The 13,569-nt window shown below is 41.9% G+C and overlaps 1 protein-coding gene across 2 annotated transcripts; it reads right to left on the bottom strand.

Annotated features, from left to right (window-relative positions):
• Positions 1–1,473: 1,473 nt before the first annotated feature.
• Positions 1,474–10,571, bottom strand: LOC118099485 (gamma-crystallin M2). 2 transcript variants are annotated; one of them, XM_047338079.1, is made up of 2 exons: positions 10,516–10,571; positions 1,474–2,014 (listed from the first exon to the last, which is right to left on the bottom strand). In XM_047338079.1, exons 1-2 carry the CDS (start codon positions 10,539–10,541, stop codon positions 1,474–1,476), a joined length of 567 nt encoding a protein of 188 aa, XP_047194035.1. In that variant the 5' UTR covers positions 10,542–10,571. The 2 variants fall into 2 exon arrangements, with proteins under 2 accessions (XP_047194035.1, XP_035000027.1); XM_035144136.2 differs by lacking the exon at positions 10,516–10,571 and having other exon boundaries at positions 1,474–2,060.
• Between the last annotated feature and the right edge of the window lie 2,998 nt (positions 10,572–13,569).

The following is a 13,569-nucleotide window of genomic DNA, read 5'->3' as shown; positions in this document are numbered from 1 at the left end:
AGGTATAGTCGGAAGAGATGTGTTTTTAGTTTGCGGTGGAAGATGTGTAGACTTTCTGCTGTCCTGATGTCAATGGGGAGCTCATTCCACCATTTAGGAGCCAGGACAGCAAACAGTCGTGATTTTGTTGAGTGTTTAGCTCGCAGTGAGGGAGCAACAAGTCGATTGGCAGATGCAGAGCGGAGTGGATCCTTGAAGCAACATTTAAGAAGAAGCTTCATCTATGAACAAGCAGAGCATGGGCACAACATGGAATACATGAATATGCTCTGTTTACTATACTGTTTACCATGTCCTGGATGTAGACTGGACCCGATCCGTTCACAGCACGGTACGCAAGTACTAATGTTTTGAAATGGATGCGGGCAGCTACTGGTAACCAGTGAAGGGAGCGGAGGAGCGGAGTAGTGTGAGCGAATTTAGTTTAAAGACCAGTCGAGCTGCTGCATTCTGGATGAGCTGCAGAGGTCGGATGGCACTAGCAGGTAGATCTGCCAGGAGGGAGTTGCAATAGTCTAGGTGTGAGATGACCAGGGCCTGGACCAGAACCTGCGCCGCCTTCTGAGTGAGAAGGTGACGTATTCTCCTGATGTTGTGCAGCATGAATCTACAGGAGCAGGTTGTTGCAGTTATGTTGGCAGTAAGGGAGAGTTGGCTGTCGAGTGTCACACCCAGGTTTCTAGAGGTCTGGGTGGGGGCTAACACGGAGTTGTCAAAGGTAATAGTCAGGTCATGGGTGGGAGAGTCTTTCCCTGGAAGGAAAAGAAGTTCAGTCTTATCAAGGTTAATTTTCAGGTGGTGTGCGGACATCCACTGAGAGATGACAGTCAGACAGGGAGAGATTCCTGCGGCTACCTGTGTTTCAGATTGGGGAAAAGAGAGAATTAGTTGGGTGTCATCTGCGTAGCTGTGGGAGGAAAAGCCATGTGAGTGAACGACAGAGTCAAGAGAGTTGGTGTACAGAGAGAAGAGGAGGGGACCCAGGACGGAACCTTGAGGGACCCCAGTAGTGAGAGGACAAGGTTCAGACACAGATCCTCTCCAAGTTACCCGGTAAGTGCGGTCGTTGAGGTAGGATGAGAGCAGGGAGAGAGCAGAGCCTGAGACACCCAGGTTGGTTTGTACCATAAATATAATTTGCTACACAGGCGTACATAAATACATTTTTACAGCAAACTTATTGTCAGACATATCAAACATATCTGAAGTTGGGGTTGCACGGTTGATGAGGTGTGTTTAGGATTCGTAGAAAGAGGAATGAAAATAATTGGAAGAGAGAGGAATAGAAATAAGAAAAGCAATATCATATTTTATAACAAACTTGACTTTATTTCGTGTCTTATTGAGGCAGTGCAGTTGAAAAACAGTTCTTTGGTGTTTGTTATCCTTTTGCTGCATTCAACATCGAGTGTATCCTGCTCCAGATAAGTTGCTCTGTAACACAGTAATTAATTAACCATCACGAGTCGTCATTTAGTGGCAGGAATCCATGATGCGCCTCATGCTCATGACCCTCATGCTGCTTGAGCCCATGGTCATGATGCTCCTGTACTCTCCAGGCCTCATGTACATCATTCTTCCCCTGTAGTGGGCCTGCTCATACATCAGCCAGTGGCCCTCCATCACGTTGCAGGACATGAAGTTAGACATGCTATAGCGGTCCATGACATCCTCGCAGTCTTCCATCACCTCGTGCATCTGGCCCTGGAAGTTCTCCCTCTCGTAGATCTTCATCCTGAAGGAGCCTCTGTGCATGGGGATCATGCGACATGACCTGATGCAGTCACTCATGCCCATCATGCTCATGTAGTCGGCGTACTCGCCCCTCCTCATGAAGAACTGGTTTCCCATGAAGTTGGTGCGGTCGTAGACCATGAAGCAGCCCCTCTCCACCCTGCAGGAATGGCAGCGGCTCATGTAGGAGGACATGTCAGGGCAGTCGCTCATGCACTCGTAGGAGCGGCCCTGGAAGTTCTTCTCCTCGTAGAAGATGATCTTGCTCATGTTCATGCCACTGGAAGTCATCTTTGCCAGGTGTTGTCACTGCCGCTGCTATTGCTGTTGCTGCTGCTGCTAATGCTCTTGAGCTGAACTGCTTGACTACCTGTTGGAGACCCTTCCTTTTATATACCTGGCAAGCAGAGAGCCCCTTTGTGAAAACAGCCTGACACAGCAACATACCATTGAGGGTCCACATTTACAACTGTTGCCCCAAAAAACCTTAGAGAGGCGGTTTCACTTCAAATACTGTCAATACCTTTTTGAAAGGGTTAACAAATAACAATAGCACCTTTGTAACGCCTGCAAAGGCTTACATTACTGTAGAGCACAAAACCATCCTTAGGTCTGGAATTTTGTTTTGTCGTCTCATTTTTCACAGTTTGCCAGATCAGTGTTCATTTTGCAAAATATTTAATGGGGCTTTCCATTAATGCTCAAATGTCGCAAAGGTAACATTTGTGTCAAGCAATATGGAACAGAAAAGAGTGACAGTATGTAAACACCCATGAACAGCACTTAAGGTTAGGGTTAGGGTTGCTCTTCCACTTTTTAAAGTCTATCACGTATTTCTAAAGGAAATACAACTATAGATTATCATAACGATTAATAATCACATACTGTACATACTGAACATAACACATTATCTCAGCACAAATATCTGTGGTATGTTTTCTGGAGCACACAGTCACATCACATGATCTTCTTCTGCAGATCGGTGTGCGATGTTGTAGATATTCAAATTCCTCAATCATTTCATAATCATCACAAATGACTTAAAAATGTCTTCAAATAAATTAGGAGTGATCCCATTAATATTAAAATCCTAAAGGCCAGTGTGGAGGAGCTCAAATAAACCTAATGACCTTGAGAAATGAGAACAGCGACATGAACACAGAAGTAGTCGCGGGTGACTAGAGCAGACGCCAGTTTCATGCAAACTGTGACCGTCTCACTTTCACTTCTTGTTGGTTACCGTGTTGCTTCACTGAGCAAACCAATGTGCTGTTTCCCTTCAACTTTGAGGTTAAGACGTTTTCCTTCCTCAGCCATGACAACAAAGATGAAAGCGTTTACACCTTCAGTCATGCAGGACTTCCAGAAAATGAGGCTGATCATGTTTTTTTCTTTTTCTTTTGTTTTTTTCTAAAGATGACAACTCCCTGACGCCCGTGTAGCTAAGTGGTTCATCTGTATGTCGAACTGGGATGCTGCAGGGATGTCGGGCCATAAAACGGGGTGTTATCATACTGACGGCAACAGTTCGATGTGTGTCCAGTCCATTAAACTCAACATGGTAGTTAAACTGAGTTATGGCATCTCTGACTGCTGTTCCAGGTTGAGTAAACAGCACATGTCAGCACAGAGGGCTCGTGTTCGATTGTCCACACAAAGTACAGGGTGTGGAGGAGACTGAGCAGCAGAGGAATTCCTGTGTTTTTCGCTCCATGGAATGTGCCTCAAACTCCTCTGTAATAAAATGACATATAATGTCTGCCATAGATTCAGTACAGTGAACAGAAGTAATGAAGAAACAATCTTCAGGAAACAATGTCTTTTTTGAAGTAACATTCGAATAAGTTGAAAATTTGTATGTAAGAGGAAACCAAAAGCAATCAGATAATTGTTTATTGTGTGATTAATTACATAAATGTAAAGTTAAACGATTATGTGTTCCTCAAATTTACATTCATTTTCATTTTCAAGGTCATCAGAACTTAATTTAAAGCATATTTAAGCAGCCTGGCCACATGTTTACATTGTATTAGCAAACTGAAATGATAAAAGAGGGAGTTATGTGTTTATGTTCAGGGGGGGTGTGCCTATTAAAAGTCAGACTATATAACCGTTGAAAGTAGAGATAGCATTATTACTATTATCATTACCTCAAAAGTTGTTTTTATAGTCATGAGGATTATGCAAAAACTACAAGACGGATTACCGCCAAACTTAGTGGAAGGATGTGGTGAGGGTCAGGGAGGAACTCATTACCTTTTGGTTGCTCATCTGGATCAGTGGGCGGATCCAGGACTTTTTTTTCACTTTTAAGTTATGAGATAGGGCGTTTTTCAACCTTTTCATAGATTTCTCTGAGAATTCTTGATGAGGAAAGTCATGTTTAGGGGACTGATATTTATGAGTGTGTACAGTTTGGTGCAGATCGAAATAAAAATCTGGATCCAATGAATTTAAATGTGAACTGTTGGGCCTTGGCAGAGGCATGTGCTCTACTGAGTCCTATTATTCTTTATTATTATTTCGACATACAATACGCCTACTCACATTCATTGGTGCTCCCTACATCTGGATCAGACATGTTCTTATGTAGAAATACTTTAAACATTGACACACGTTTCCTTTACGTTAAAAACTGTTTCATCTAATCAATGTTGTAAATATTGTAATTTTGTTGATGTGTTCAGTTACACGCAGCATCTTTTGCACTTCTGTCCGTCCGGGGAGATGGATCCCTCACTTAAGCCCTATGAGACAAATTCAGATTCGTGAATCTGGGCTATACGTATTAAATTTGATTGATTTCACTTTATAAGTTAATTGTTGAAACATTTCAATGGTTTTCTTACCACAGCGTTCACAGTTACATAGGCTTACTGTAAATATCATGACAACTTTCGAGATTAGATTTTCATTCAATGTCAATAACAATCCATCCAACCATCCATTCATCCATTCATCCCCAATTTGACAGTAATTACAGACAGAAATTGCCATTGATCAATTTTCTGAATTTATTGATTTTTTTAATTGCTTTGCTATGGTACATTAAGTACTTACTCACGAGGGCTTTGCAAGAAACAAGGCGCTGCATTTCAGCAGCTGCTCAAGGTGTTGGTCGGTATATGTTTATTTATCTAAGAGGGACGATGCACATTAACTAACTTAAGTTGTGAGGTAAAGTCTAAAATTTGAATCTATGATGTAACTGTATGACAGGAAATCATGGCCAAAGGCACACAGCACATTGACGGCACAAAAGTATAAATAGTAAAACAATAGTAAATCAATTAGTGAATGAGACAAAAAGGGAAAAAAACGAAATAAACTCTTCTCCAGATGATAACTTGTTTGACTGCCAATTGAACCATTGTTTTATAGAATTGCAGTTTACAGATGTGATATTCTTTAGTTCTTAGGGTATATGGTTTTTAAATTATGTGCTGCTTGAAAAGAAAAGGCTGCAAAAGTACTTTTTGCTATATGATATTTTACAATCCTCTCTGGCAGAATTGGCTTTTTGCTGCCTTTGCTCTATCTACTCATCTAACACAACGCACAACATACAGATTCATTTGGAGTTTTATTTCCAGTCGACAAACAAACCTGAAACACAGCACTGCAGGTGGACCCTCAGCTGAGCGTCTGTGTCGGACCTGCCAGGCTCGTGGTCGGCCCTGTCGGACCACGGGCAGGCTCGACAGTTGTCTGAGCTGGAGCAGAGTATCACCTGAAACACAGCACTGCAGGTGAACCCTCAGCTGAGCATCTGTGGATACCCGACCACGAGCCTAGAGAAAATTGATGAAATGATATTCGTCATGCTGGCTTGGCTGATGTTCTTACACTGCACATATCTGTTATCATGTGTCAGGGACAGAGTAGCACAAACTCAATGTGCAGCCTACATTGACTGCATCGGGCCGGATCAGGGCCGGACACAAAAAACACAATGCCTGTCGGGTTCGAAGCAAGCTCGGTTAGTTTCCTCTCATGCTCTTAGCTACACATGGACAGACCAGTGTAACTAATAGATGTAGCTGTAAAACCACGGCACATGTAACACATGTAAACACCAGTGTGTAACACATAAAGATGGGTGTATTTTGGTGAAAGTGTTCTCCTCTTCAACATGTCCACGTGTTTAAAATCTCCAAGACACACAAGTAAATAATACAAATTTGCAAAAATAAAAATATTCTCTGAAACCTGTCTGTCTTTTTTAAGTGATGCATTTCTTTCTTGACATTAATTCTAAACTATAAATAACAAAGTACCAGCAAAATTCTATAAATGAGAATTACATTTTATGGGAATTTTGATCCTGTCATACAACTTTATAATTGAAGAAAAGACAAGTGGGTCAGTAGCAGAGTAGTAAGAGTGATCTTGAATGAGCATAGACTCTGTTCTTAACTTAAAGAACAAATATTGGCTAAGAAAACATTGTTGAAATTCAGAATCTGTGTAAAATTGCAATAGTTTTAGTAGGTTTGAAGAGGAGATTTCTCCTTAAGAGCGGTAAAAGCACTGCAGAGTGGATGGAGAGTGGAGATTTCTCATTTTATCTACTGTTAAAAGAGAAACTGTCACTGAAGAAACTAAATTAAAGAATGCATGTTCCCTTATTGAAGGCTGTGTTCATGGAAACTGAAGTAGCCCACACAGTCCTGACCATGTGATAAAGGTTCATCTTCCTTGCTTCCCTGCTAAGGATGTGGTTCACATCAGGTATTTCTAGTATTTCCAGAGAGAAACAGTATCATGTGTTTATACAGAGAATTTCTTCTACCAAAATCTATGGAAGGAATGAAGGGAAGAGCATTTTAACTTGTGGGCTTGTAAAAAAAAAAGAAGGAATTATTTGCAGTGTGTCTATGTTGTAATTAAACCAATTGTGATTAAATTCCTGGTCACTACCGCAATATGTTTGCTCTTAGATTGTTCTTTCATTGGAATTTGTTTCTTGCACGTTCTTGTGCTCGAAAAAAAAACTGCATAACACATCAAAATACAAACAGTTATGAAATGATCACTTTCACCAACATATTTGCAGCCTCTAGGATTCCTAGAAAAAAAAATTAAAACAGCCCGAAAAGGGAAAATAAAATCCTTGAGCCGAACCGTCCCGTCAGGCCATGAGCCAAAAGTGTTGAGCAGCACAGCTGTTGATACAGGATTTGTTCACTGATTAACTGAATGTTGATAAGAAGTGTTTGGCTCGGTGTGCTGCCTTCTCAGGGTCAGAAGTGCAGCAGCAGCAGTGGACGCAGACTTCAATCCGTCATACTGAGTAATTGTTGCTCAGGTCGTTGCAGATAGCTGGAGAGCAGCCCAGCCGGCTCCAGCAGTGACCGTGCTGGTCGTCACGCAACAAACCAGGGAGGTCCACTCCATCTCGAGTGGTCGACTTTTAGGGAAAAGCTGTTGACACAAGAAGCTGTACTTGCACATGTGATGCACATGTGTCAGAAATGCTCATGTTCATGTCTGCTTGCATGCGTTTATGTATCTATATCAAGGAAGTGAAAGCTCTTCCCCTAAATGTCCCTATGTGCACTTTCAGAATCACTTCAGCTCCAATCAACCTTTAAAGTCCCTCACAACTGTAAACATCTTAATGTTGTACATTAAATGTGCAGTTCATACCTTCTGACAATGTTTTCAGTAGCTAAAGTTCTATTTTCTGTAACCCAAAATTATTTTAGCTCATTTTATATCAGAAACGTTCAAACATGACATTATACATTTTCTTTAATTGCCAGATATTGATTAGGTTTTTGTTTTATTTTTATCACACTGAGGTGCAATGGGAAGGTTCGACCAGAGGCTTCTCTGTGGAGTTTGCTTGTTCTCCTTAGGTTTAGTTTCAGGTACTCCGGATTCCTCCCACACTCCAAGGACATGCAGGCTCATTGGAGACTGTAAATTGACCGTGGGTGTAAATGTGAATGGGTTTTTGTTATATCAGCCCTGTGATCCGCTGTCAGCTGGGTTTAGCTTCAGCCACCCCCCCCAACCCACCCCCCTGTGAGACCCTCAAAGGAGTAGACATAATGGATGGATATTCCATTGTGGAGCGGTGTGCAATTTAGTTGACCAAAATAAAGTTCAAATGTTGTGTTAAAGTAAAAGTAGTGAAAGTGTGTGTGTGTGTGTGTGTGTGTGTGTGTGTGGTGTCTTTTCTTAATCAAGACTTTTCACTTGTGTTTCTGTGTGATGACGTTTTAACTGGATGTTAAGTAGTTGTTGACATAGAGGCCAGTCAGCATTTTTAAAAACAGAATGACTGCAAAACAGCACATGTTCAGACTCATTTACAATCTGGAGAACAGATGCTTATTTATTCTAATGAGTTCCAGGCTACCACATTGATTAATTGAGCTTTAACTGATGGCTTTTCCTTGAGGCCTGTACTCTCACACGTAGATAAATCACAGTCCTGAATGTGATATAAAGCTTGAGACTGTAGAAAATGGAGCTCCACGCTCCAATCAAGCAGACACCGTTATTAACTGTGAACATATGCATCAGCTGAAGCTAAACTCATGAACCCCTATCACCAGAAGAGAGCCACTCGCTGCACTGTTGAAATTTTAATGCTCACTTTGAGGCTGCAGTTTAAGCACTTCTGCCTGCAGCTCAGAAGACGCTGTGCCTTTATTTTTCCTGCAAGGCTCGGCTTTATGTGCATAAAAACATGAATTCCCTGATGGCGTCTTCTTCACATCAAACGCTGTATATTCCACAACATGTTTCTGTGTCAGTTGGTGATCTCAAAGTGCAGTGAGATCACTCGCCACAGTGTCTCTGCCACAGGAACAAGTGGATTCAGTCAGCAGACGCGCATGTAGCCGAGTGCTGAGACCTTTAGCGCTCTCGGGGCGCAGTGTGTTCGCAGAGGTCGCAGGGCAGCAGCGGCGGTAGCAGCCAGGCGGGCACTGGTGTGCTCATTGCTGGGTCGGCCATAGAAGATCAGTGAGCCATTCCTAATGACATCGCTCAGTGACGGCGGCACTGATTATGTGGCGTTTCTCCCATCAGGCTGGGGAATGAGTGTTGACAGTCACATTGTGCTGTGAATACAGGCTGACCCCTGGGAGGTCAGGGGGGGGAGTTGCACTATGATGTCACAGGTCAGCACGTGTTGCCACCAGAGTGCGAGAGAGGGCTGGTTCAAAGTACTTCAGACAAAGTTGGGTTGAAGGGGATGACAATGAAAAACCAAAGAAAAAGAAATAATGAAATCATTTATTGTGGGACTTAAAACATCTGTAGACTTTGGCAAAAAAAATACCGTTGAATTTTTATGGATCGAAATGCACATTTTGTCCGTGTGCAACTTAAATGGAAGAGCTGCTGGCAATTAATTTATACACTCATGCCTCATGTGGTCAGAATAATGATCATGATGCATTATTTTCTGGACCCTCTGCATCATTTGCCCTCCAAGGTGGTGATTCTGAGTGATTTTCCATAAACCCCTACATTTCCAATGATGATTCTCAGATGAGCCAAGTTAAGGTGACCACATTAGCCACTTTATGCAGCTGGATCAGCAGAACAGCTCTGAATCAGCAGTATCTGGAACCAAGACAGAGTCGGAGCTAATCCCAGCTGGACAGGTCGACAGTATAACACAGGATCCAACATACAGAGACAAACATCCACGCTCATTTCCACACCTATGGGCAATTTAGAGCTTTCATTTAACCTAACGTGCATGTGTTTGAACTGTAAGCGGAATCTGGGGTGTCTGGAGAAAACCCACACAGATACAGGCACAACGTGCACACTCCACACAGAAAGGCCCCTGTCAGCTGTCAGGTTCAAACCCAGAACCTTCTTGCTTTGAGGCAACAATGCTCACCACTGTACGCAGCCCTAAATTACAAATTCAAACATTCACAAACAAATTAATCTGGATTATCTAATTGCACAATATGTGGCCTCCTGATTCACTTGTGAAAAGGAGTTGGGGTGGGTCAGGGTGGAGGTCTTCATCAGATCAATGTTAAAGGTTTGGATTAATAACAAAAAAGCTAAGATGATATGAAAAGGACCCATTGAACTAATACAACCCAGGCAGGGATTATATTTCCAAAACATATGTGGCAAAGCAAATCATAGGAAATAGAATTAAAATGTACCAGGGGGTCACGTATGTTTTATAAACTCTGTACTTCCTAAAAAAGAAACACAGTTGAAAGCTGGGCGTACATAAGATGATGTTCCTCTAGGTAAGTACAGTGTAGAAAATCCCTACATTTTCGATGGCAAAACTGGCAACCCAGCAGTTCCATGCTGGCACAGTGAGGGTGGCAGTGGAAAAAGAAAAGGCGGTGGAGCTCCACTGCTGTTCCCCATCCTTAACTTGCTAACCGTAATTATGTCCCCACATCCTGATGTGAAGCAGATATGCACGAGGAGCTTTTAAAAGGCTGAGCAAAGAACAGGAGGACCAGTCATTCATCCAAGGTGCTGAGTGTGCAGGAAATGTCCACCACAGCTCCTGGTGCACCTCATGCCACCATTGCCCTCATGTGGGGTGAGTTTCAGGAGAGAGAGGACTCTCCCAGAGTGCACTTCACCTGTAAAATGAAACAAAATGTTTCCTCAAGTTACATAAAGAGAATTTATACACTTTTTCTTCTCCGTGTTCTTTTCAAACTTGAAATTCTTTATTCCAAAAATATATTCCAAAAAAATATTCCATTGTTTGCTGACTTGCAAATGGAAAATGTGTGCTGAATGTTTATGCGGCAGGAAAACCAGCAGAACTCAGTGTTTGGAATAGAAGCTCTCATACTGTGATTAGTCCTACGTTTGGTCTGTTTGTGAAGGAAAACTTTTGTGAAAATTACAGAATTCTTATTCAAGGTTTCATCCCATGCGTTACCACATGATCGAAGGCAACACGTGTTTGAAGTTTCTTGAGTCCAACTATGAAAAGAAAGCAGGCAAACAAAACCAAATGAGCTCATGATTTGAATAGTCCACATGACCTCAGCTCCACGTCCCTGAATGCAGACTAAAGATCAGCCCTGTTGCCACTGTTTATACTGTACATATATTCTTACTCTGTGATGAAAAACAAGCCAATTTATTCTGGAATAAGCCACAAGGAATGCTGAGCACCTACAGTGTTTCCAGACCAGGACATCCAGGGCCATGTGTGGCACAGTATGACTTGCAGAGCTGACTCCTTACAAAACCACAGATATGCAGACGTGGCTTCATTTTCCCACCATACTCAGGCACTGGCAGAGTACACAGATCTTAGCAGGAGAGCCCTGCAAGTTTTAAGGTTTTAAGGTAAAAAAAATCTATCCTTTAAATCTAGTACAGGCTACCATCCATGGTTGAGTAATCACTTATATGTTTTACTTTGGTTAAAGTGGCAACAACACAGTGTTAAAAAAGTACGTCAAAAGTAAAATTCAATAATGTTACTGAAGTAAACTAGAGAAGCATTAGAATCAAAAAATACGTGAAACACTAAATGCAAAGGCACTCATTGTGGAATGGTGAGTATTAGAATAATATGATATTATTTGATCATAATTACTGATGTACAGTACTTAACTTTAATGTTACAGGTGGTGGTGGTGGTGTGTGTGGGGGGGTATTTAAACTGCTTGTTGGATATACACAAAAAGGACAGCAAACAAAATATTAAACCAGGTACAAATACCACATTAAGTCAAGAACAACATACTGAGTTGTAAACAGTGGACAGGAAGTTTGTGTACACGTTCCTGTAAAAACATGTCAAATAACTGTAGCTTATGAATTTAATGCAGTGTGGCCATTGCTGTCCATGCAGGAGACATAACCACAGCATGTGTGCGCCTTGTGAATGTAAACACAGTGAACCACCACAAGTCCCAGTAGACAGTGTTGATTCCCTGTCAGCTCGGTAGCAGGCCTGCCCATCTGGAATGTGGCTATGTAGCCACATTTCAATGAAAACAAAGATGCAGCAGTACTTAGTTTTACCCGGGGTAGTCCTTCAAAGGCATATGCACTTGGTGAGCACTTTATCACCAACACCATACAACACATTGGGCAGTTCCTCCCTTTGCCCTCAAACAGCCCCAGTTCTCTGTAGCATTAATGCCTAAAGTTAAAACCTCTCCAATCTGCTGCCAATCTACTGTTCTACATCCCAAGGGTTCCCCTGGATTCACATCCTGTGACTGGGGTGGTCACTGAGGTTCACTGTCCTCACTGTCATGTCTATGAAACCAGTTTCAGACCTTTACTTTGTGACATGGAGTCTTATCCTGCAGGAAGTATTCATCAGAAGATGGAACTGTGCACGGGAGTGAACATGGCCGGCAACAATACTCGGATAAGACATAGTTTCAGGACATGTCCAGAATTTGGCAATGCAGAGAAAAGAATTGAAAAGAATTGAAAAGAAAACATGTAATTCCTGATTTGTGTATCCCTAAAGTGCTAAACGTTGGAGAAACAACATGTCTAACATGACATTAAAGTGTTTGTGGTGATGTCCTCATCGGAGAAGGGTCAGAGTGACTTGGGCTGCTCTGGTTAACGCTTTCCCTCACCCACTACCATCTCCAGAATCTGGGAAATTGTGAATTTGTCCCCCATTATCTCCCTGCCAGACATGGCCTCAATTCAACTTGTGAAAGGGTGCATTCCTTTCCAGCTGAGCTGGGGGTAGTGTTGCCCCAAAGATTAGCCTTCTTCTCACCCTCCTCCTGGAACAGTTCTGCTCTGCCGAAGCTTCCTGAATTCTTCCGTGGGTTGTCCTGGTGCAAGTGCTTTTTAAGCTGGGGTTTGTACTGTTCTTCTGGCATTCCTTATATCCCCACAGAAAACACTCACTTCCTGTACTGCGGTAGACAGACTCGCTGGAGGAGGGAGGCTGAGCTCTGTCACTGTGGTAAGCCCTGAGAAAAAAAGCAAACAAGAATTAAAGACAGACCTTTAAAACCCATTTCCTCTTCATCTGCACCAGTGGAAGATATGCACTCATGAATATGAGGATTGATGAATGGATCACTAAGCTTGTATTGGGCAGCTGTAAAAAGGCTCTTCCCAGTTTCACTCCCATCATCCACTTACTTTTGAAGTTCTAATAAAAAGCCTACAAAAACATTCATTTTCTCTGGAGATTGCTTTGGATCTTACCCAAACTGCTAAGTCTCTCTGAGACCCAGAGTCAGGAGACGGAATTCTTTTCTTGAAACATTCATATTATTTGATGTTTTTGTCGTCTGAGGCCATTATCAATTTCTTAAACATGTTCAGCATTAAGTTGTTGCATATATACACACTTAGTGGCATCTCATCTTTGGTTGTAACAGTTATTTAAGTTAACGTTATTACCTTTAATTGAATTCTGAACTTCAGACAGACTTGCATATATCATCAAACAAAGACAGAAACAGTTGCAGAGACAACTTTCCTGAAAAAAAGGCACAAAGCAAAAGTGCTCAGAAATGTATTGTGTTCACAAATATAATGATCTTGATTAAAAGACATTAATTTTGGTCATAGATCAAATTGACCTAAAAAAAAACATTGCCCATATTTGGTAAGGGAAACAAACATGAAATGAAGTGATAAAAAGTCAAAGATGGACAGAATATACACTATATACACTAAAGCGACCTAGCTCGTCTGTAATGTCACTGTGCAGTCATGACATCAAAAATGGCTAGTCCCTCCTCTTGCTCTCAAACTGCCTCAGTTCTTCATGTCATCGATTCCACAGAATTTTGGAAATTTCCCTTTTAGATTCAGTTCCATATTCACGACTCATCACATCATTTCTGCTGATTCATGCCTCCAATCTCCTGT

Source organism: Hippoglossus stenolepis, chromosome 20 (assembly GCF_022539355.2).
Source record: "Hippoglossus stenolepis isolate QCI-W04-F060 chromosome 20, HSTE1.2, whole genome shotgun sequence".
Classification (NCBI taxonomy): domain Eukaryota; kingdom Metazoa; phylum Chordata; class Actinopteri; order Pleuronectiformes; family Pleuronectidae; genus Hippoglossus; species Hippoglossus stenolepis.
The sequence above is the reverse complement of the archived record's forward strand: the minus strand, read 5'-3'. Positions and strand labels throughout refer to the sequence as shown.

What these genes read in the sequence shown, in the direction of transcription:
- LOC118099485 (XM_047338079.1), bottom strand. Translation starts at nt 10,541, where the DNA reads ATGAGAGCTTCTATTCCAAACACTGA. An exon ending in GCTTCTATTCCAAACACTGA is followed by an intron (nt 2,015 to 10,515) that starts GTTCTGCTGGTT and finishes GATGACTTCCAG; the next exon opens with TGGCATGAACATGAGCAAGA.